The following is a 24,009-nucleotide window of genomic DNA, read 5'->3' on the forward strand; positions in this document are numbered from 1 at the left end:
AGAAAATGAACAACAGAGCAAAGATTACTAACATTTAATTTAATTTTAAGATCTATTACAAAAGTACAGTAATCAAAGACCGTGTGATACAGCCCTAAAAACAAACTGAGTAATAAAACAGAATGAGTCCAGAAATGAGCCTACACATACAGAGTCAGTAACAAAAATACAAAGGCAACTCAGTGAAAAAAGGATGGCCTTTTCAGTAAGTGGTACTGGAACAAATGCAAAAAGTAACAAAAATTTGATTAATGCCTCACACCATAAGCAAAACCAACTCAAAATGGATCATAGGCCTAAATATAAAATCTGAAACAATAAAACTTCTAAAAGAAAACATAAGAGGAAATCTTTGTGACCCTGAGTGAGGAAGATTTCTTAGATATGATAATAATAAAAGCACAACCATTAAAGAATAAGTTGGTAAATTCATCAAAATTTTCTGCTTTGGAAAAGACAACCCACAGACTGAGAAAATATATGTAAAATAATATTTCTGATAAAGGACTTGTACCCAGAATACACAAATTTAATAGACAAACTAATTTTTCAAATGAGCAAAAGATCTTAACAGAAATTTCATCGAAGGTATGTGCATCACTAATAAAAACATGAAAAGGTGCTGACCATCATTAGCATTAGGGAGATACAAATCAAAACCACAACGAGGTGCCACTCCACACCTACCAGAATACCACAATCACAAAGACAATGAGTACTAATGATAATGTGGAGAAACCAGAATTCTTAAATGTTGCTGCTGAAAATATAAATTAGTACAGCCACTTTGGTAAGTAAGTTTGGCTGTTTATTAAGAAGTTAAACACAACTCCAATCTCACTTGTGCACACAAACACCCATAAGCAAATACACCCAGCTATTATTCATAACAGCCAGAGTAGAAAAAATTCAGATGTCCACCATCTCATGAAGGATAAACAAAAAGGGGTAAGTACAGCCATACAACAGAACATATTCGGTCGGACGGTATCCAAGAACAAATGAAGACATGCCTAACAGACACACGCTCACCCAAAAGAACGCCCAGTGGCCAAAGCTGGAACAACTTAGCAACGAAATAAAGACGGCATGAGACCCAGCCTGACAGCATAGAATGAGTATCCCCGAGTCTGCTGATGACAGCAGCAGACCAAGGACACATGATAACTAAGCGTGAAGTGGTATGCGGGGCTGAAACCTTCATCGGAGAAAGACGTGGAGGGAAACTGTTGGTATTCGAATAAAGTCTGAGTTTAGTCAACAGCACTGTACCAAAGTTAATGTCTTAGTTTTGACAAGTGTACCATGGCTCTGTAAGATTAAACATGGGCCAAATCCAACTTGCCGTCTGTTTTTATAAATAAAGTTTTATTGGAACACAGCCACGTCCATTCATGTATTTACTCATCATCTAAGTCTGCTTTTGCTTTACACAGGCAGAACTGAGCAGGTCTAAGAAAAACCACTTGTCCACAAAGCCTAATTTACTGTCTGGCCCTTTACAGAAAAGCTTGCTGACCACTAATACATATGAACTATCTGTACTTGTCACTATGATGTTTCTGTAAATCTAAAATAATTTAAAATAAAAAGATTTTTTTCAGTTTAACGTCCACCTACCATATTATCCAGACATTCTAATTCTAGGTCTTCATCCAAGAGAAATGAAAGCTTATGTCCAAAGGATGTACACAAATATTCATCGATAGGTGATCTGGACAAACAAATCATGGTACACCCTTAAAGGGGAAAGTACTTGGCAATGAAAAGAAATTAACTGCTCACACGTGACACAGTGTGGATGAGTCTCAAGCTAAAATTATGCTGAGTGGACAAAGCACAGCCCTCCCTGCCACTCTGCCAAAAAAAAAAAAAAAAAAAGGAGTCCATACTGTGATTCCATTTCTATGAAATTCTGAGGAATGCAAACTATGTACAGTGACAGAAAGCAGATCTGGTGCTGCCTGGGAAAGGAGGTGGGGAGGCACAAGAGGCGAGGGTCACAGAGGGGAGACTCTTGGGCGTCATGGGCATGGACACTTTCTATGTGGTAATGACATACAAGTATGAACACGTCAGAACTGATCAGACTATACATACATGTAGTTTATTTTATGTCAATTATACCTCAATGATGCTGTTTTTAAAAATATTATCAAATTGATAAAACACTCTTCTCCTCTCCCAATATCAAGCAGTGGTGTAGAGAAACGGACTAACCCATCAACAAAACCTCTTCAGCTGCCAGTGTCTGCCACCTACCCCTTCCTCTCCCCAGAACACTTTTTCTCTGGGGAAGAAGAGATTCCAGATCACAGCAAAGGAGGGTCCTGCAAGGACAAGGCTCTCCTGGGGCCCTGCCCACAAACTACAAAGGCAGATTAGCCTACAATTACCAGATGAGCAGCCAGTACCCAGAGAACAAAACGCCCTCTCCCCTAGCCTCTCTCCTGTCTCCTGCCCTCTCAGGCTCGGTGTCTTTCCTTCGGCTTCCAAACCTGGGAGAAAAACGCAGATGGCAGCCAGCACAGGAGTCAGAATACAGCCCCTCTTTAAGACAAGAATTTCAAAATGAGGTGACCCGCAAGGAAAAGGACATTCCAAAGGGCATTCCAGAAGGTGGAACGGAAGAAGGCCTGGGAGGTGGTGGTCTCTGGCTTCTCCAACCCTCTTCAGCCCCACAATCGCCTTCAACATTCAGTTCCTTTCTGCCTCACCACCCACCGGAGAACACCACTACTCGCCCACTCCAGCACACCTCAGTGTTCACCTGGCATTGAGCTCTCCACTTCCCACGTACCTTTCTGGTTTTTATACTACAAACCCCTTTTCCTCAGTCACTTAACCCGAGTTTGGCATAAAAATTGACGGTAATCCTAAAGATTACATTGAAACTACATTCAAGGGGGAAAGATGTGGATTTTTCAACTTCAAATAATGTATTTTTAAGAAAAATATGTAAATAAAACACGTACAAACAAAACATTTTCAGATACTTTGGACATACTAAAATGTGTTTATTTTAGACATCATCCCTGCAGGTACAAAGAAGTAGACATTGTCAATGGCCTCAGGAAGTTTACAGGAAAATGAGGAAGCAAAGACAAATGTGGAAGCTAAATCTGAATTTTAATTTTTTAAAAAGTAATACTGTTTTAGAACTTACTTTATCTCCAACTATGTCATATTAACTTGAGTATTACAATAAGCCTAACAATGAAACTGTAATCACCATATCAGCATCAGCATGCCAGCATTAAGTTGGAAGACACGCTGAAAAAAATCTCTCTCGAATCTTAAGATTTCCGGACAAAATTCATAGGATGAAATTATACTAAAATATATTTACTTCAGTAAAGTCCACAATTTTCCATTCATAGTATACTCATTCCTGAGTGTACTTACGCTGACCCTCTCACCCCAATCACCATTCCTCCTGCACCAACCAAACCCCAAGCATCTTCCCACCGCAAGACCCGGGACTCAGACCCCGAGAACGTAAGAGCTGGAAGACAACGTGCCTCGCCTCAAGGTAAGAAAACTGAGGTCCAGAGAATGAAGGAGAGCGGCCAAGGCCCCAAAGGCTAACCCTGGAGCAAGGGCCAGGCCGGGCCTGGGCTGTCACCCCCGCTTCACGAGCTCTTCATGCTTCCGCCCCTGCTCAGCTGGACCGGCTCAGGTCGCGGGGCCCAGCGCTTCCCAAGCTCTAGTGTGCACGGGAGTTGCCTGGAAACTTCATTTAAATTCAGAGTCAACGGTGGTAGACCCAGGGTGAGGCCTGAGAGTCTGCACTTCTACTGAGCTCCCACATGACGCTGAAGCTGCTGGTCCGAGGACCACAGTGGAAGAGGAGGGTCTACAGCACGATTCAGTTCTAGCCAATTCAGACTTACTACTTACTGTGCAATTTATGACTCCCAGCTCTGCAGTACATCTCCTACATCTCAGTTTTCTCATAAAAATACTGTTTTGTAAGGACCAATTGATATAATTCACATATTAATTCATAATTATTAGCACATACTGAATGTCTGGTGAGTAATAACGGCTAATTTGAGTACTATTTTAAGTTGGCACTATTCAAGTGTTTTACACATTTTAAGGCATTTAATTGTCACACTAACACAATGGATAGAAACTATTATCCGCATTTTTAAAGATGAGAAAACTGGTTGTGAGAGCAGGTAAGCAGCCTGCGCAATGGCACACAGGTACTAAGTATGGCAACAGAAACAGAGCCCGTCTGGCCCTGTATTCTCGGCCACCTCACTCTCAACAGACGTTAGCAGTTACTTTCCCCCGGACTCCAAAACCCCGCTCACAACTCCCACCCCACATCCCTAACTTTAAGATCACATGGAAGCCAACCCCAACGTGCCCCATACTCACTACCTTCACCCCAGACCCAAGCCTTGTCTCCAGAGAGAGTAACAACATCCAAGCAGTCCTCAAGCCAGAATCCCAGGACCCACGGCAGATGGTGACGCTTCACCTGCCAGACCCAGCACTCCTCTCATTACAACACAGATTTTTAACAGCCCCCTTTACTATCCTGATGTAAAATTCATAGATAATGAAACCTTCCTACATCCGTAAATATAAACGTAATTGATTCATTACAACTGTAATCAAAAGGAGACATAAAATGAAATATGTAATGAAATACATTTCAAAATGTAAATGCACAAGCATGGAGTCACTAGAAGGCGTAACATTCATTTATCAAACACAGAACCCACAGTAAGAACACAGACTGACACACTGCAGTGTTAGCAATTCAGATACGACCAGTGACAAGTAAGATACAATACAGGATTTTCCAAACTGGTGAAAGACTCTTAGCAATGTTTCAAACAAAACAGGACAATCTCTTGATTTACAGAAGAGTCGCATTCCTAAAAATTTTGAAATACTGCAAAAATTACTTTGTGTTTATATGTAAAATGAAGTTCCGGGAGTGAACCCTTCCTTGTGGGGACTGTCCTGAGTCCTGTGTGACATCTGGCATGCTGGTCCCACCCAGGAAATGCTAATACCGACTTCGATTCCTGTGACCAGAAAAGTCTCCGCAAATCCCAGGCCACTCCCTGGGGACAACACGGCCCTGTGGATGGAACGGGACCACCATGCTAGACTATTACAGCCACCGCTCAAACCACGACCTGTGAACCGCCTCTCACTCTGGACGGCAGCCTGCACCCAGGCCGTCAGCTCACCTGGATGCGGCCACAGCCCTCCAGCGCCAGCCTGCTCCTTCTACACTTAGAGTGAACTGGAGTGAACTTCCTACTGTGCAAAGACTGCTTATCCATTCCATCAACAAGCATTTGCTACACAGATCATGTGCCAGGCCTGCTCTAAACACCAACTCACCCCATGCCCTGCTCAGACTGTAACAGCTCATCACCCACAGCCATTTTCAAACAGTGCTCACTTTTATTTGCTTCACGCATTGAGTTTCTGCATAAGATTTCCTTTTAACAAAGTGATTCGCAGCTTTAAAAGTTTGAAAACCCCAACCTTCAGGATAAAATCTAAATCAGTCTTCCTATGTGACCATCATCTCACCACCACAGAGCCTCATCCCCTGCCACTCCCATCCACCTCGCAAAGATAGTCCAACAATACCAATATTCACGCCTCTCTCCGGCCCACTCTCTCCTCCATGAGGGCTGTTACCCCTGCCAAGGGACGCTGTCTCTCCACCTAACCACCTGCTGATGATTCCAAACCCAGCCTTCCAGGCTCTGGTGAAGCTGTGAAATCTTCCCAATTCCCTTAGAAAGACTCAGCTGTTAGCTTTTTTTTTTTTTTTTAAGCTATTAGCTGCTGCTGTATTTCGCAAGCTTCCATTTTAATAAATGTCTCATTGTACTGCAATGGTCTGTTTGCACATATGTCTCTATAACATCTCCATCCCTCTCCTGAATGTTGTGGGCACTGACTGCGTCTTTTGCCTCACTTTCTGGCACCTGTCAGTACAGAGCTATCCTCTCAAGGGTAACGTGATTGAATGATATTAGTAGGTTTCTCTTCTCAATCAAAAAAATTTCCTTAACTAAGTGATCAAAGTAAGCATCACTAACAGTAAACTACTTGAAATTATGCAGCTCTTGATGTGAAACAGTAAGCACCCAACAACATGCATGAAGTAATATTACCAAAAATGTTCAACTTGATTCTACTTTGAAAAAAAATTTTTAAATTTTAGTATAGCTAATTTATAATGTGTTAGTTTCAGGTACACAGCAAAATCATTCAAGTTATACATATATATATATATTTTTTTTTCAGATTCTTTTCCATTATAGGTTATTACAAGATACTGAATACAGCTCCCTGCACTATACAGTAGGACCTTGTTGTTTACCTATTTTATATACAGTAGTGTGTATATATGTTAATCCCAAACTCCTAATTTATCTCCCCACCATCTTCCCCTTTGGTAACCATAAATTTCTTTTCTGTCTGTGAGCCTATCTCTGGTCTGTAAATCAGTTCATTTGTATAATTTTTTTTTTAGATTCCACATGTAAGTGATATATGATATTTGTCTTTCTCTATCTGACTTCACTTAGTATATATTAATCTCTACATCCATCCATGTTGCTGCAAATGGCATTATTTGATTCTATTTCATGACTGAGTAGTGTTCTATTTGTGTGTGTGTGTGTGTGCGCGCGTATACCGCATCTTCTTTATCCAATCATCTGTTGATGGACATTTAAGTTGCTTCCATGCTATATTGTAAGCAGTGCTGCTATGAACATTGGGGTGCATATATCTTTTTGAATTAGCATTTTCTATGGATAAATGCCCAGGAGTGGGACTGCTAGATCATATGGTAAGTCTATTTTTAGTTTTTTAAGGAACTTCTATATTGTTCTCCACAGGGGCTGCACCAATTTACATTCCCACCAACAGTGTAGGAGGATTCCTTTTTCTCCACACCCTCTCCAGCATTTATTATTTGTAACTTGATTCTACTCTTGAGTTAACAACCAGAAAAATCCAAAACATGAAATACCATAAGATAACTGGCCCAGACTTTTCAAATGGTTATAAAAAGCAAAAAGTCAAGGGGACTACTCCAGATGGAAAGAAATTAAATAACATCCAGGTACAAAGCAGGAAACCTTTATCAGATCCTTGGTCAAAGCAGAACCAACGAGAGGTATTTCTGTGATGGGGGAAGAGCGAAGAACTATATATTAGATTAGATAGTATTATGAATATTACGAGTAAATATTAAGTAATATTATGAAACTGTTTTTAATTTTCCTTAGAAGTATTAATGGTTTTGTGGTTGCATAGAATTCCTAAAAATAAGAACAATGTAAGCTGAAGTATCTAAGAGTGTAATGTCATGTATGCATGACAAAAAATGATTCAGTTAAGTAAAAATAGTTCATATATGAGTGTGTATACACACATGTGCGCGCACACACACACACACACACAGAGTGAAGAAACAAATGTGGCAAAATGGTACAACTGTTAGTCCTAAATGAGGAGCACGTGGGTGCTCCCTGTACCATTCTTTCAAATTTTCTATATGCCTGCACTGAAATAAAAACTAAATTTTTAAAAAAATTAATATAATCAAATGATTTGTCTATGCAACATCAAAATAACAGATATATTAGTTCCTCTTCTCCACTGAACAGACTTTTTGATATAATTCAGGAACTTTCTAACCTAAATGACTTGACGTGAAGTGTTTAATCTACACACCGAAAAGGACCAGAGCTACACAATGAAGTGCAGGCAAGGCACCACGAGGCCAGGAAGGCCCACAGCCTGCACTCTCTGTACCCTGCACTCAGCACTCCAAGGCTGCAGGATCTCTGCTTCTCGTGTTTGTCGGCTTCACGCTCCTACTTCGCTATCACATCCTGGTTGTGTACAGCCGTTCACGCAGTGGCAAGAAAGCAGCATGTCAACAACCTGGACAGTCAAGTCAGAAGAACTAGTCCGTTCGTCCAGTGCTGCCATTAACTAACCAAGTAACTCTGGGCAAGATACGTCGTCCACATTTTCAAGTCTGCATCACCCAGTTGAGGGATGACCACCAAAGTACTTTCCAGCTCTGAGATCTTGGATTCAGTCTTACTTTCTTAAGTGAATTACTTTCTTAGTTAAGTTTTCATGAACTATAGATTCATATGCAGTTCTGAGAAATAATACAGAGAAACTCGTATACTTTGCTCAGTTTTCTCCGATGCTAACAGTTTCTAAAACTTATGAAATACCCTAAGATAACTGGCTCACTCTTCTTAATACTAATATTAGTAATATTACAGCTGGGATACTGTACCGACATGGATACCATCCCTGATCTTACCCAGATTTCCCCAGCTTTACTTTAGTAATTTGCATATGAACGTGCAGTCACAACTTTTTATCTCAATCTATAAGATGAGCCATTAAGTACTTGAGGAATCAAATGTAAAATAAACAAAAAACTGACTGTTCGCTTTTTAAATTATCTTGTACCAACTATTTCAATAATCTACACTTTATTTTCATCATCAAATTCCAGTTGGGATCTCAGAGCAAATGGATGCAAATCTAACACACTTAACACCACTGCTTCTGCAGCACTACTGCAGCCAACTTGTCAGGAAAACCCCCTTTCATCAACCTAAAAGGATGACTTGTCTTTTCCAACACCGAATGACTCTTCATGCTCCAGAACTGAGCTGGAGAAAGAAATCAGGCTGTCCTAGACAAGAGGGTTCCACGCAAATAGAGGAAATACCGCTCAGCTCTTTGAGAGTAAACGAAGAGCAGTAAAAAACACTTCTTACACACTATCAACAAAACATGTAAAAAGCAACTACAAAACCTCTAGAAGAAAACACAGAAGAAATTCCTGGTGATCTTAGATTAGCCAAAGATTTATTTCTTAAATATGATGGAAAAAGCATGATCCAAAAAATGAAAAACTGGATAATTTGGACTTACAAAATTTAAAATTTTCTGCTAGCCAAGAGATGCTCTTAAAAGAATGAAAGGACAAGCTCTAGAATGGGAGAAAGTTCTTTCTAAGTAAATATCTGTTCATAAAGTCAAAGGTGGAAACAACCTAAGTGTCCATCAACAGGCAAATACAGTATAATCATACAACGGGATATTATTACTTAGCTATAAAAAGGAACGAAGTACTGATACTTGCTACAACACGGATGAGCCTTGAAAAATGATGCTAAGTGAAAAAAGCCAGTCACAGAAGACCACATACTATGTGAGCCCACGTATTATGAAAACTTAGAAAGTGGGACCATTAAGAGACCTTATATTAAGAGTCTTTATCCATTAAGAGTGCAATAAAAATTTTCAAATTAAAAAAAAAAAACAAAACCCTTAGAAAATGGGTATCTCCAGAAACAGAAAATAGACTAGTGGTTGCTCATGGCTGGGGAAGGGGATGGGAGGCTGAGGTGGTGATAACAAAAAAGGTATGGGTTCTTTTTGAGGTCAAAAAAATGTTCTAACTGACTGCGGTGATGGCTGTACCTATCTGTGAATATACTAAAACCCACTAAGTTATACTCTGTAAGTGCGTAAACAGTAATTCATACTGAGATACGAATTCTATCTCAATAAAGCTATTAAAAATTGTATTCGGCAATCACTTTAATGTACATAGGCACTAGACTGATTTTCTTTTTACAACTTATTGACTTCAAAATAAGTAAATATGAGAGATCACACAGACATATCTTTAATTCCTTTCTTACAAATGATTGTCAGTTATAACATCATAATTCAAAAATCTAAAATGAGAAAATAACTTGATAATAGTTACCATCTGTAGAAATCTGCGTGTGGCAGGTCCTCCTGGGTCATCTGAATCTCAGCATAACCCTGTGGAGTGAGCGAGAAACCCGCCAGTGAAGAAGCTGAGGCTCAGGGAGGTCAGGTAGCTTGTCCCATCTTGATAAAGCCTGGACTGCCACCTGTGTTATTCCAGTCAACTCTTATCTCACCTAACATACCTGCAGCTCAAAATGTAAATTTTACCAATTTTTCCCTATTACCAGGGTAAATGGATTGGCTTCAACCTGCTTAAAAACTATCCCCCTAACAACCAAACAGATGTGTGATCCAGGATATGTGAGGCACAACAACTATGAAAGCCATTGCGGAGACAAGTGAAGGTGTCCAGATACAGGTGTTTACCAGACGTCACTACAGAATTACTGTGATTTTTCTTAAATGTGAACATCCTATCATGGTCATACAGGAGACAGTCCCTACTCTTAGGAAGTACACACCAGTTCTTTGCTGGGGAAGTATCAACACGTTGCCAGTTTACTTTCTAATGGTTCAACAAAAAAGGAAACATGAAGCTGATGTGGTAAATGTTAACAACTGATGAATCTAAAGTAAAGGGTATACAAGTTTCCCTATATTTGTCTTTGAACTTCACTGTAGATTTGAACTTTTTTCAAGTATAAAGAAAAAGTAAGATCTGAAGTTTAAAAAATTATTTCATTTTGTGAAAATTGTTACATCAGTGTTTACCCACTTTAGGTGAAATATTCAAGAAAAAAACAACTTTATAAAATTACACTCCTATCAGATACTAAAAAACAGCTTAGAATAAAACACTTAAAACCTATGAATGAAAACTATGAATGCCAATTTACAAAAACAACAAGAATGATGTAATTTGAAGATAACTATTTGGCAACTATGATGTAATGATTGACTCAGGCAAAGAATCATGCAAGGACTAAAATTACTAATGGGTTAAATTCTGAGGAGAAACAGGAGGTTTATATAGCATCTCCCCACCAGGTATGTATTAATTATAAAGGAAAAACAGCAACTTCACAGTGGAGAGATCTGGCAGACAACACCTAAACTAAGCGATTAAAGTTAACAATAACCATCACCATGGGACCAAGCGACATCACATGACTCCTGAGGTGATGCACTAAGGACGCACCACTGCCAAAACACAGGACCTGAATCTCATCATGAGGGTACATATAACAAACCCAAACGGAGGGACAGTCTCAATTCCAAAACGTCATGAAAGACAAAGACTGAAAAACCACGCTGGGCGAAGTGTGACAATAGAGATCCAACAGCTCAATGCAATGCATGATCCTAGACTGAAAACCTGACCCACAAAAATAATTTCTAAAATAATACTGTTTTTAAAATTACAAAAATATACAAATTATATACATTAGTATTATTAGGTCAGTTGGCAATAGTTGATATATTATGTATTGATCTTATTTAGTATTAATTTCCTCATTTTGATAATTGTACTACAGTTGTATAAGAGAATGTTCATGTTTTTAAGGCATAAAAACACTGAAATGTTTAGGAGTAAAGGGGTACTGTGTCTGCACATTACCCACAGGGAACAGACTGGTAGTTCTGAGAGGCAGAGGCCGGGGTTGGTGAAATAGATGAAGCGGGTCAAAAGGTACAAACCTCCAGCTATAAAATAAATATGTCCTGGGAATGGGACGTACAGCATGGTGACTACCGTTAATAAGACTGTATTGTGTATGCGAAAACTGCTAAGAGGGTAGATCTTAAAAAGTTCTCATGACAAGAAAAAAAAATTTAACTATGTGTGGTGTTAGACTTGTTGCAGTGATCGTTTCTTTTAATATACACAACTATGGAATCATTACATTGTTCACCTGAAACTAATATTAATGTCATACGTCAATGATATCTCAATGTTTAAAAAAGAATAGATAAGCTGATGCATGAGAAACATCAGACAGTGCCTGGAGTACCCACAGTGGGCACCAAATCCATTTAAGCTTCTGTTATGAGATATAAGACAAACACTTCCTATGAAAAAATTGAAAACTTAAGACTTCAGTTATAGAAGGTAATAACAGAAGTCTAACGGAATAAAAACACTAATCCTATCTTGGGGGGGAATCTTTTTGTTCATGGCTGTTATGATAGTAAACAACTAAAAATAACCTCAATGCTCCAGTGAGGATTGGTTAAATAAATCAGAGCATGAATACTCCACAGCTATTAAAGTCATAATGTATGCGATGAAAGGCAGTCTGTGTCATGTAATACTGTTAATCGAGTAAAACACAACTCAGAAGACTGTGTAGAAGTATGAGCCTATGTGCATAAAACACTTAATATGCGGACATAAAGAAAAGTGAGGCACTATTAGGCTCTTTGGGGGGGTACAGGAGGTACACCAATGGGCTGGAAGCTTCCTATTAACCCCTCTAATGCTGGGTCTGTTTCTGCTCCCTCAAATGCAAGATTCTGGTTTGCACTGTGGCTCCTCACCGTGACCTTTTAACTTCTTTCCACACTAACTCAATAACCCTCGTATTTCCTAGGTTACAATCCCAAGAAAGGGAATTTGATTGACCCAGTTCATCTTTTCCTGCAAGATGTGTCAGATTACTAGCCAGGATACAGATTTACTTCACCCAGGAGGAGGGAGAAGGGGTAAAGGGCAGGTAGGCTGGCCAGATAACCTCTGAAAATTTTTTTAGAGCCAGTGGGGAGATAAGACAAACAAATAAACAAAGGAACTACTCCCTCCTGTTGAGCTGTCACTTCCCCAGGCATGGGGAACTGTGATTAGAAAGAATAGTAACGTTAATGCCTGACTATCTTATTTGTACATAAACTCCCATTACAAAAGGATCAGAGTCCCATTAAGTAGTCTTACAGATCATTAAATACTTAACAGAGAGAAACTAAAAACTGAAGTATTCCAAACAACCGATAGTTAAGCAAGAGTAAGTCTAAGATTCTAATGATAAAAAAGGTACATTTCTTGTCCAGATTTTTATTTTCATTTTACTAACCAGGAAGCTAAAACTGACAATCCTAAGGGTGGGGTCTCCCAAAAACAAAAGGCAACAGAAGACAGAAGAGGACTGTTAGTACTAAAAATCATACAATCTGGAAAAGCTGACTTTTCTTTAAAAAGTGGGGGATGGGTTGTCCTACAACTGACCTCTTCAGTACAGCACTAATATGTAACCGTATTGGAATTGGTATTTCTTTTTATAACAGTTATGTATTATTCGTGAAAAGTTTTTTTTTTTAAGTTCATCCTTTTCCGATACTGTCTTAAGCTCCCAGAGAGCTCTTTCCCTCTGTCATTCCAGGAGAGTAAGTTTTAGCCTCTCCTGCTTCCACTTTCAAACATCCTTCCCTGAAGTCACCTTTGTCCTCTTCAAATCAGCAACTCAGTGGCTCTTTTCAACTGTAACCTTCCTGTACTTCTCTTCACCACTCAGCAATGCAGGCCTGGGAGCTAGAGCCCACCCTGCAACCATGTGCAGGCACTGCCTGGGCACTCAGGGCAGGTCACTGAGCAACCATACCTGCCAGCATCCTCCAGACCACGTTACAGGACAGCCCACAGTGTTTCTGAAGTCACTGTTAGTGCAGCATTCCATTACTTGCAGCCAAAACCATTCTTACCTGACACCACCTCCTTTATGCACGAGACACTGCTGGTCACCCAGGCCCACTCTTCTTCAGGAACGTCAGTGACCAGTGTACTTCCTGTTGCCACTGCCTCCAGCATCTCACACCCACTCGACCCTGAGAGTGACGCCCAGCTACCAACACCAGACTTAACCTGAAACACTTAGCACTCAGGACATCCTTAGTCTAAAACTTCAGTGTCTGAAAGAAAAAGACCAGCACTAGAGAGCCTGGCAGCCCAGGCCGGCTGCAGTGTGCCACCTCCTGTCTCTCAAGATCACTTGTCACTAGCCCTCCACAGGAAAGAACTCTAATCTTGCTGCGCAGACTTACCGTGACCCCTCCGAGCCCTGCATTCTCCTGGAAGCACTTCACTCATAACCCTGCAGCCCCCGAACGCCGGCAGCGGTCACTGCCACCCAGCCACCCACCCTTTCACTCGCCCAACATCCCCCAATTCCCAGGGCAGCAGGCGAACAGCAACCAGGGCAGTGAACAGTAACAAGGAGGCAGTAACAGACAGAAGGGAGGCGGGCAGGGATGTCAAGTTCTCCTGTTCTTTTTATTTCCACTGTTGCTTTAAAGAGCTGCGTATCACAGAAATCCTACTGCTGTTATTGATAATGAAGACCGAAAGTGATGAAAATCTAGTGTTAATGAGGACACAGGTATCCTCAACGTCGTCAGAACGTCCCCCTCCCCAAACCCAGCATCCTGTAAGGAGGGCTGGGGGCCTGCTTTAACAAGCCCCTGGAACACGGAGAAGTCTCAGAAACCATGTGCAGGATACTAGCCCAAATTAATACCGTCCAAGGTGGGGGAGGGGGGACACAAAATTAAATCTCTTAACTACGGCACAAGGGACATTTCTTTAAATCACCTTTCCCCATACAAGAACTCCAGAACACCGATCACAAAAATTGTCCCCCACACCGGAAAGACTCCGCAAACACAACCTTCCAGAGAAAGAGGGGAGACACGAGGGGGGACGGAGAGCGGTGAGGAAAGATTTGCTAAAGCGCGAGATCTGTCACTTCAACACGTTTTCTGTCAAGCACATCCACCGTCCTTGGTGCCGCGGCTGCTGAAACAGCGAACACAGGGAGGGCTGTCCACCGACGGCAACGCGCCTGGAGGAAACCCTCAGCGACGGCCCGCCGCGCGCTGCCCACGACACAGGCCGCGGCGCGGGCCGCAGGCTGTCAGAGCAGCCCGGCCCCGCTCGCGCTCGCGCCCCCGCCTCCCCTCCGTGGGGTCGTCACGGGGCACCCGCCACAGCGCGCCCGCTGAGGGGGCTGCCCCGACGCCCACCCAACCGCCCCGCCGCACTCGCCTCAGAGGAATCGCCGCGCGGAAGCCGTGGACGCCGCTCCAGCACGGGGACGGGGGGCCCTGAGGGGCCTACCCGGCCCGCGGGCGCGCACGCACAGCACGCACACGCGGGGGCACGCGCGCACGCGCACGCTGCCCCGTCCTCGGTCCCGAGGGCCCCCGCCCGGTCGTGAGGGCCCTCCAGTCCCACGTGGCATGAGAGAGGCTCCCCTTCACTCGGCGGCAGCGGCGGCTCCTTTTCCACGGCGCCCAGGACACTCTTCTTCCCCTAAATGACTCCAAGAAAAGAATTAACGAAACGTCTGTTACCCAGGTCTCCCACGTGCCGATGGCCCGCACACCTGGACACAGCTCTAACTCCCTTCAGCACTACAAACAAAAACATTACAGGTTTGCCTTTAGGACAAGGAATCCCTGTGGGGAGGAGCCCCCGGGCTCAGGGCTCACGGCGTGGAGGAGGGGTGGGGGGAGACGCCACCACGCCCCCGTCTGCCATCTGGCCCGAAGTCACTGGGCGAGGCTGGGAGAATCCTGAGCTCGGTACCATCGTCCGACAACTCCTGTCTCAATCTAAGAACTGGGGAAATAAACCTGCCCAAGTTCTCCAGTATAAACCAGTATTTGTTAGAGGATCCTGTAGAGGAGAGATGATAAAAGCATCCAAGGAACAGCGCCCCATGAAACGAAACACGAGGGCAGGGGCACAGCTGCCTGGAAAGTATCAGCACCAACCGAGAGGTGAGCCCCAGGCCAGAACGTTCAACCAGCCATTCAAATTCTAAGTATGAACGATGTTCAATTTAAGTGAACAAACAGAAGTGAAGGGAAAACAACACAATTCAAGACCTTCATCTTCCAGGGCTCCTCATAATCTCAAAATACAAAATCTTAGTTTGAAGACCTCAGAGATAGTGGAAATGTCACTTAAGCTACTTTCAAAGTAATGTATTTGCTGACAAAATTTCCACAGAAAAGCCAAATTCACACAATCCACAAAGAATTCAGGTATGGATTTACATCTTTTAGTACAAAATTAACTTGTAAGACACAGACCCCAACATAGTTCATAATCTTGGTCCTAACCAGTGAGGTGGGTGACTTTCTAGATTGGTTATCAGTGTCATGCATTCTAAGAAACACCTGAATGAAATCGTAACACTTTGGACCTAGGAAAACCTAGGAAGCACCCCTAGTTCACAATTCCCTTTTTATGGATAGGATACTGAAACCAAGTGATCTGCCTGAGATCACAACTGGGCGTTAATGACAGGTAGGTCCACAGACCAGGTTCCAGGCTCTCTGCTTGATCCCTTCTGAAAGTGTATTCAATCCCATCAACTAGATCTAAGACCATCTAGTTAGGAGGTGTGCCCCTGGGCTCTGTCCACACCCACTTTTTACCTGAACCACCCTATGCACTGGCCATTTTCCAGCACTCTGGCAGTGCTCCTCATTCTTGCCAACAACCCAACACACAAGAATCCAGCAACAACCTCCCCTCCCCCACCCCACCCCCAAGAAAAGAATCCAGTACTTGGCCTATCCTGATCAAAGGGCAGACGGTCGGTTGTACGGAATGTTGCCAAGTTGTATTTTAGGCTTCCTCACCATGTTCCAGAAAATTAAGCAAGACCGAACTGAACTTCCATGGTACAGCAAGCCAGATGCTAACATGGGCTGTCCTTCAGAGATGAGAGGTTATTGCCTTTTCTACAACTACCCCTTTGAAGCTTCACATGCAGGCAAAAGAAGATGAAGATGACGACTTTCCTTTCAAGATGCTGCTATAAGCAAAAAAGAATCCAGTGTTCACTTCTGGGGTCTTACACTGACAGAGCAGTCCTCCTTTGAGGGTGTCCACCTGCATCAAGGTCTGCCCTTCTGTAATCCACATCCTTTTCCTGTGCTTTCCTCCTCAGAGAAGGAACAGATCCTGTATCTTCAGAAGACATTTATCACCTGATATTTTACTTGACAAACTACTGATTTTTAAATCATTTTAAATCCCCAGTCTCCTTCAGTCCTGCTTAAATGCCATCTTTTCAATGAGCCCACACCTAATCACCTTGTTTTAAATTGCAACAACCCCCCCATCTGGCCCTCCCTACTCCTCCAGCCCATTTTACTTCTTGTCACTCTCTGTCATACTGTACTTACCAATTTGTTTACTGTCTCCTTCCACTAAAAAGAGAGCTGGTATTTTTGCGTTATGTTCACATCTGTACCTCCAGCACCTAGTAGTACACTGCATCTAGCACATAGCACTCGCTCAATAAATACATGCTGAAAGAAACAAATGCAGTAATGAACTGGTCCTGCTGTATGCTCAGCAGAAGTTTTAAAAAGGATATCCTGTACCCTACATTATTAAGAACCAAAGAACTCTAGTGGGGACAGCGTGTATGCTTAGCATGCATGAGGTCCTGGTTTCAATCCCCAGTACCTCCTCTAAGAATAAATAAATCAACCTGATTACCTCCCTCAACCCCCCCCCCAAAAGAACCCCAAAGAACTCTAGATATGCACTGTGGGACCTAAGCCATTACTTGTAGGTTTAGTTCTTCATTTTATGGATAAATGAAAACTGAAGTAGAAGCAGTGTGATGTAGCAGCAAAAGCACAGAATTTGGTATCAAAGAACCTGAGATCCAGGTGAAAGTCTGCAAGCAACTTAGCCTTTGTAAACTTCCAACTTCCTCATCTGCAAAATTAGGTTATCTCCTACCTCCGGGTGATGGTTAACAACAGCTATGAATAAAATGAAGTAACATTTGGAAAATGTACAAAGTACTACTATACAAATGTTTCCCATCATTAGGCTATTTGACCTGCCCAAGGTCACAGAACTAGTTAGTGGCAAAATTAGTATAAGAATTCAAGTTTGCCAACTCCTTCCTGGTCCAATGCATCTTGTGTCATGAAACTAGCCTTCTGGTTCCCTATTCAAGGCCAACTCAATCCTTCATCTAGTTCAAGTGCTCTTAATCTTTGTATAGTTGGGATCTCTCAAAATTCCATGAAAGTGACCGCAAAGTACACATGTGTACACCAACACAAAATCTCCTATAGCCCGTCCTAAGTCCCTCTCAGCAATTTTTATTACTTATTTTCATGCTTAATAATTCATGCCTAGAGCTCTTGATTAAGAGCTGGATCCAAGGAAACAGCAAGAGTAGAATTCAGGAATCTGATTTAAAGACACTGCCCCCAGATCATCGTGTTGATGAGCTGAGTGACTTTACCCCACATACAAGCACAAGGCAGGCAAAGGATTCAGTACTCAAAGCAGGAAGCTCAGGAAAAGAAGCAGACAGGACGATCAGATTCTTTCCATCCTGCTGCTAAGATGCAAACAGGGTGATTCTACATGACCATTTTCAAGTCATCACGGAGGCACGTAGTTTCTTCTCTAGAGAAAATACACACAAAATCTTTTTTTGTTTAATGACTTTGAAAACTACAATGTTTTATTTGTAACAAATAGATGGCAGTGAGAAAGCATTCGTAGATGTTTATGGTAAGTTAAAATATTAGTTTTCTGGCATCCTTTTGGGGCAGGCCTTTATAGTCACAGAAATGTACAATAACTGATAAACATAAAATCGATAATGGCCTTGAATTTGAGCAACCGATGTAGACTGGTCATTTATTTGGGATCTGGACCCATGAATCTGAAATCTGAGTAAGAAGCTGAAGCTTCGCATTTCCATACAGTATGTCGTCAAACATATCCCCATCATTCCAGTATCTGTATAAGGTGCCCTATTAAGCAATTCCAGTCACACGAAATTTTCATGACAGGATTTCTGCCCACCACCTCACACCCGTCATGATTAAGCCCCAACCAGATTACTGAATATGGGTCTATCCTCTCTTACCTTACTTTGGTCAAGTAAGAGACTCCATTCACTGTAAAGAGCACTTGGCTGCGGAAAAATCAGCATTAAACCTTTGGGGAGGGTCAAGTCACACTTCTTCATTCTCAAATCAGGACAAAACCTAACCAGCCTAACCCACTGGAATGCTAGACAGTTACACAACACTTGATATAAATGAAGTGGTTCTGAATTTGATAATCTTCTGAGGCAAAGGAGGTGAGCCATGAGCTTCTTTGGTAATGCAGTTGCACGTCAAGCACCTAGTTATATAATTCAGCGTCATTAATCTACTGTTGTCCAGCTACAACTCAATCTCACCTGCAAAATTAAACACCACCTAATCCAGGGCACAAATATACTGTGAGCACATTCGGGAATTTCTAAATATGTTAACAGCTACCAGCTTTTATCTTGAGTGATGGATACATGTTAACAGTTAACAGCTTTTATCTCTGAGTGGTGGGATTACGGGTGATTTAATTCTCTTACCTATATTTTGCCATAATTCTCAAGCTTTATATAATGATTATGTATTGCTTTCAAAACCAGGAATTTTGAACAACTTAAAGCATTATCCATACACTCAGATTTTTGGTCTGATGATTACAGGATCCCTATTTGGGCGGCAGTAACATACCAGTCCTAAACACATCCTAAAAAACAAGAGTCAGGTATATTGACTTTCTAAAGAAATCCTGTACATTCAACATTATTAACAACGATGATTACAAGCAAAAATTTAAAAATCTATGTTTTGGGGACCAGTTCTTTCAGTGGGAAGTCTTGACCGCTTGCAGAATTGCAGCATGAATCCTCCCAGCCCTTCAGCTATCTAAGGGACTGCCTTGCTTTAGAGAAACAGAAGCCAAGTCCTTGAGGATTTCTGCTTCCTAAATTTTCTATAAACCCAGGGTAAGGGTAAAATGAGCTCTTTCCCCCAGCTGAAAACTGGTTCCCTAAAAAAGCTGATATCCAACTTCCACCACTTGGTATTATTCACCATTTCTATCTTTTAAAGTTGTAAATTTTAAAAATAAATTAAGATTTTAGAGCCTTTCCAGCTGTCCTAACCAGCACAACCCAGCATTAGAATTGTTTTTTATTTGCTTCTAAGAAGGCTCTTCCAGTGCATCATAAACTCTAACCAAGGGATTGTTTCTCAAGCACAATAGGACATAAAACTATTAGACTAAAAACTCATCTAAGCAAAATAAAAATATAGTTATTTATACTCAGAGAATCAAAACTGATAATATTCTCAGTGAGTCCACATTGTCACTGAATGAAATCTATTAGAAGGCTAAAAATTAATTTTAAAATTTTAATTTCTGATTACTGAAAATTTGAAGTTAAAATTTTCATTCATCAAATTTATCAAATGACATCTTATATAAGAAAGTTTATACAAGAACTGCAGAGATAAAAATCACTATCATTAGTTACCCATCTACTGAACATCTCCAAATATAAAGATACGGATAATCATCAAAATATGTACACATTGGATTCCAAATATTCATGTTGCATATACTTCAAATAGCATACACTTTAACAACAAAAAAAAGTGTCACTTCCAAGAAATACCGGGATCAAAAGAAGACAGTCACCTCAAGCAGCTCTGATTTGTCACCTGTAGCAACGATTTTTCATTTCTGTTATACATACAAATTGGACCTCTCAGATCAGGTTACATTTCCTTTAGGAATTAAAGCAGCTAATACTTAGAAACCACACGTTTATTTCTTAGAACACGATAAGTTATTTATAGATTGCTGTAGATTTCTGTAACAACTTAAGGCAAAATTAGTTACCTCTATTTTTCCACCAAAAAAATCTGAATACATGGTATTTGAAAGATGAGTTCTTCCACAGTATATTTAGACGGGGTCCTTAAGCTCCAAACTTGTAATTCAGCACCACCTCAGTTTTACTACACCGCAGGGAGAAAATGGGGTAGGGGCAAGTTTAGCAGCACCACGACGGCATTGTCACCAGCAACACCTCCCACCACAGCCACCATTTTGAGCCGCAGAATTAAAGTGCTTAGGGTTTTTACCAACTAAGAGAAAACACAGGATTTTCGGAATAGTTGTTAAACAAGCCTTGACTTCTAGCATTCCCGAATCTTTCGTCTCTGCGGCCCGGCTTCTGGTCCTCAGTCCAGCGAAACCGTCGCCCCACTCACATTTTCAGTGAAAACTGTGCTCGCTGGAGTCACGTCCCAACTTTGAGCAGCAGCGTGCGGCGCCCGGCCTCCCGCACCCGGAGGCGACCGCATTGTTGCCGCCCGGCCGCCCGCACCCCTCCCGCCGCCGGGCGCGCCTCCCTCGGGCGGCGGGACCCACGCGCTCCGCCCGGCCGGCCCGTCCGCGCCGGGCCCGCACCTTTGTCCGGGGCCGCGGGGACCGGCCGGCGGGCCGCGCGCTCGCCCCGAGGCGGCCGGGGGAGGGGTCGCGGCGCCGGCCCCACAAAGCCGGGCTCGTGGGGTCGGCGCCGCGAGTAACGGCCCAACTTTCCCCGCCGCCTGGGGCCCTCGGCCCGGCCCGCGCGCGGCCCCTCGCCCTTGGCCCTCGGAGCCCGGCCCCGGCCCCGCCCGGCCCGCGCACCTCGATCTCGAAGTCCGGCAGGCGGAACGCCGTGCGGAAGAGCGAGCAGAAGTGCGCGATGGCCGGCACTTCCCACCACGAGCGCAGCTCGCCCAGCCCGGCCGCGCCGCCCTCCTCGGGGCGCATCTCCGGCCGCGCCGCCGCCTCCGCGCCCGCCGCCCGCCCGCTCCCGGCGCCGCTTCGGCCGAGCTACCGCGGCGGCTGCCCCGGGCCCATCGCGCCGCGGCCCGGCCGCCCAGCCCGCACAATGTCGCCGCGGCCCGCGGGGAACAGATGGGCCGGGGGCGGGCGGGGGCGGGGCCTCGGCACAACAACAACCCCGCCCCCGCCCGCCCGCCTGCCCGCCCGCGGGCCGCGCAAGGGCGGGGGAGGGGCGCCCGAGGCCCGAGGGGAGGGGCTGCGGGGCGAGCACCGCCCCCGCCCCGCCGGCCCCGCCTCCACGTGGCCGGTGGGCGCGCCCCTAAAGGCCGGCGGGCGGCGCCTCGCTGGGCTGCGCGCACGTGGGACGCGGGGCGGGGGCGGCGGCCGCGCGACCCCTGGACCCTGGCGGAGCCCGCGACACCCGCCCGCGGGCACATGTGAGACGCCCGGGGGCGGCTTCACCCCCGCGCTGCGGCCCGTCCCGCCAGCCCTCCCCGGACCCGGAGACCCGCGCGGGGACCTCGGGGCGCGGGAAGCCGGCCGACGAGCTGCACCGCTGCCGCACTCGCTGGGACGTTTGCGAGCGCTCCCCACTTGATTCCCGTCGTTTCAGTAACCTGTGTTTACAAGGCAGCCTTAAAAACCCCAAATCCTTAGGGAAAATGTATATTTAAGTGTATCTTTTATGAAGCAAAACACTCCGTCCAACACGGCTCCCTCCTACCTTCTCCCCCCGCCGCGGCACAGAAGCAGCTCAGAACTTACGCGGTTCTACTCTTTTGTTACCTGAAACTTGATGGTTTAAAATTCATCCTCAAATTCTACCGTGCTTAATCCTTGGCAAAAATGAGCACATATCTAAACGCCCCCAAAGAGCAGAGGCTGCGTTTTTGTGTTCAGAACGCAGCTCCTACTAAGCGACGTGAGAAACCCTGCAGACACGAGTTAACCACGTGACCCGAACTCGCCGCTCTGGGGACATTCTTCCCGGTCCGGTCTGCCTGCCTTCCCCTCTCCGGTGTCAGGGATCTCGCTTCCCCTCCCGCTGGCTTCTCATCAGTTACAGCCGGGGTCTTCCGTCCCCACCTTTTCCTGTTGGCCGGTCTCTGCGTTCCCTTCCCCTCTGCCGTCCTTACCTTCTTACCTGTCCTCTCACCGATCCTGACCACCCGGCCTGCTACCTGCAGCCCCGAGAGCCGGGGAAGCAGATAGGTGACGCGATCTGGTCACTCTGGCGTGTCTGAGTGAGAGCTTCCCTGTTGTCCTCTTTCCTCCCACGCCACTGCCCAGTCCAGTAAACCAGCCCAGTTGTCCTGGAGCTGGGGTCCTACCTCTCCCTCCGCACCCTTTCCTCTGCCTGGCTTGCCCTGGGCTGAGGTCACTTGTCAGTGTCCCTGGACTGACGCTCTTTTTCTTAGACCTACCTCTTTCCGTCCTTCCCTAACTCTGTCCTGGCCAGCTCTTGCCCAGCATGAGCCGGTCCTGCCCCACAAGCTCAAGGTCTTCTGTGTCTCTTCTGGCTGAACTGTGGCCTCTGGGTTCCCTGCATTTGGGCTCCAGCTGGGGCCTCCCATTTGCACCCACCCCTGTCTCTGCCTATGTTAGATTTGATACCCTGAATGTTGAACATTTGTCCCACCTTTTTCCTGGGACCTAACGGCCTCAACTCTATTTTCTGGACTAGTTTGGGCCTATCCTTCTGGGATCTGGATTACTGACCGCTGTACGGCCAAACCAGACACCCGTCTCCTTCCTTCTGCCCGGGATTCCTGGGGCCCGTGTCTCCCTCCAGCCTTTTGCAGCCTGGCCCATTCGCTCACCCTCTGATCATCAGGTGTATCGTGTTCCTAAAACACACACTGCTCATACTTTCTTTCTCTGCCTCTCTTGCCTCTTTTCTGCTTATGAGCCAGTGCCATTAAACTCGCATGAACTTGAAGATGCCGAAAGTAATTCTCTTCCATATTCCCCAAAACCTTCAGTTCCAGATCATCTTCTAATTAAGCCTTTTCCATAGAAAACACACACAGACACAGTAAGTAGCTTGGCTAATCTGTTTTGCTTATTAATCAATGTTGCAAAAAATTTATATTTCTCTTTGCAAAATACATAGTAATTTCAGTTATGAGGGGATGTTTATGGATTCCTGGAGGACGATCTGGGGGACTCACCACCATTTAAAAACCCTGTTTCTCTGGGAAGTACGTTGTAAATTCTAACTGGTCAGCTAAAATCAGTTACTTTGAATCTCAGAATGGATGTGCCAAAAGTGTGGCTTCTTCCACAAGCACTGCTAACCAGGACCAGAATTCAGATCTCTGACTGCTCATCCAGTTTTCTCTGTTGGGTTACGCTCTTTCTGTCTTCTCCTCAAACCGCCCTTTCCATCTCTTTGCCTAACCACTCCCATGTGGGTGCTCCTTGTTTCAGTCCTGAAACAAGGGCTGAAGTATAACCAGGAAATTTGGCTCTTTCTCTTAGAAAAGGCTTGAGCTCTCCAGGTTGCATCTGTGAGGAAGGGCTTGAGCTAATGGTCCCTGAGCCCCATGGTTTTCACCTTTAGAGCCAGATTAACGTTCTAAGTGTTAAATTCA

General features: G+C 44.2%; 1 protein-coding gene across 1 annotated transcript in view; it reads right to left on the minus strand.

Moving 5' to 3' along the window:
* The window catches only part of LOC105100740 (chromatin remodeling regulator CECR2), a 100,819-nt gene extending 79,414 nt beyond the window's left edge, over nucleotides 1-21,405 (minus strand). Inside the window, exon 1 of the mRNA XM_031444460.2 lies at nucleotides 21,275-21,405. Within this exon, the coding sequence (XP_031300320.2) occupies nucleotides 21,275-21,400 (126 nt within the window). The 5' untranslated portion in view covers nucleotides 21,401-21,405. The remainder of the gene's footprint in view (nucleotides 1-21,274) is intronic.
* Between the last annotated feature and the right edge of the window lie 2,604 nt (nucleotides 21,406-24,009).

The sequence above is a fragment of the Camelus dromedarius genome, chromosome 25, assembly GCF_036321535.1.
Source record: "Camelus dromedarius isolate mCamDro1 chromosome 25, mCamDro1.pat, whole genome shotgun sequence".
Taxonomy (NCBI): Eukaryota; Metazoa; Chordata; class Mammalia; order Artiodactyla; family Camelidae; genus Camelus; species Camelus dromedarius.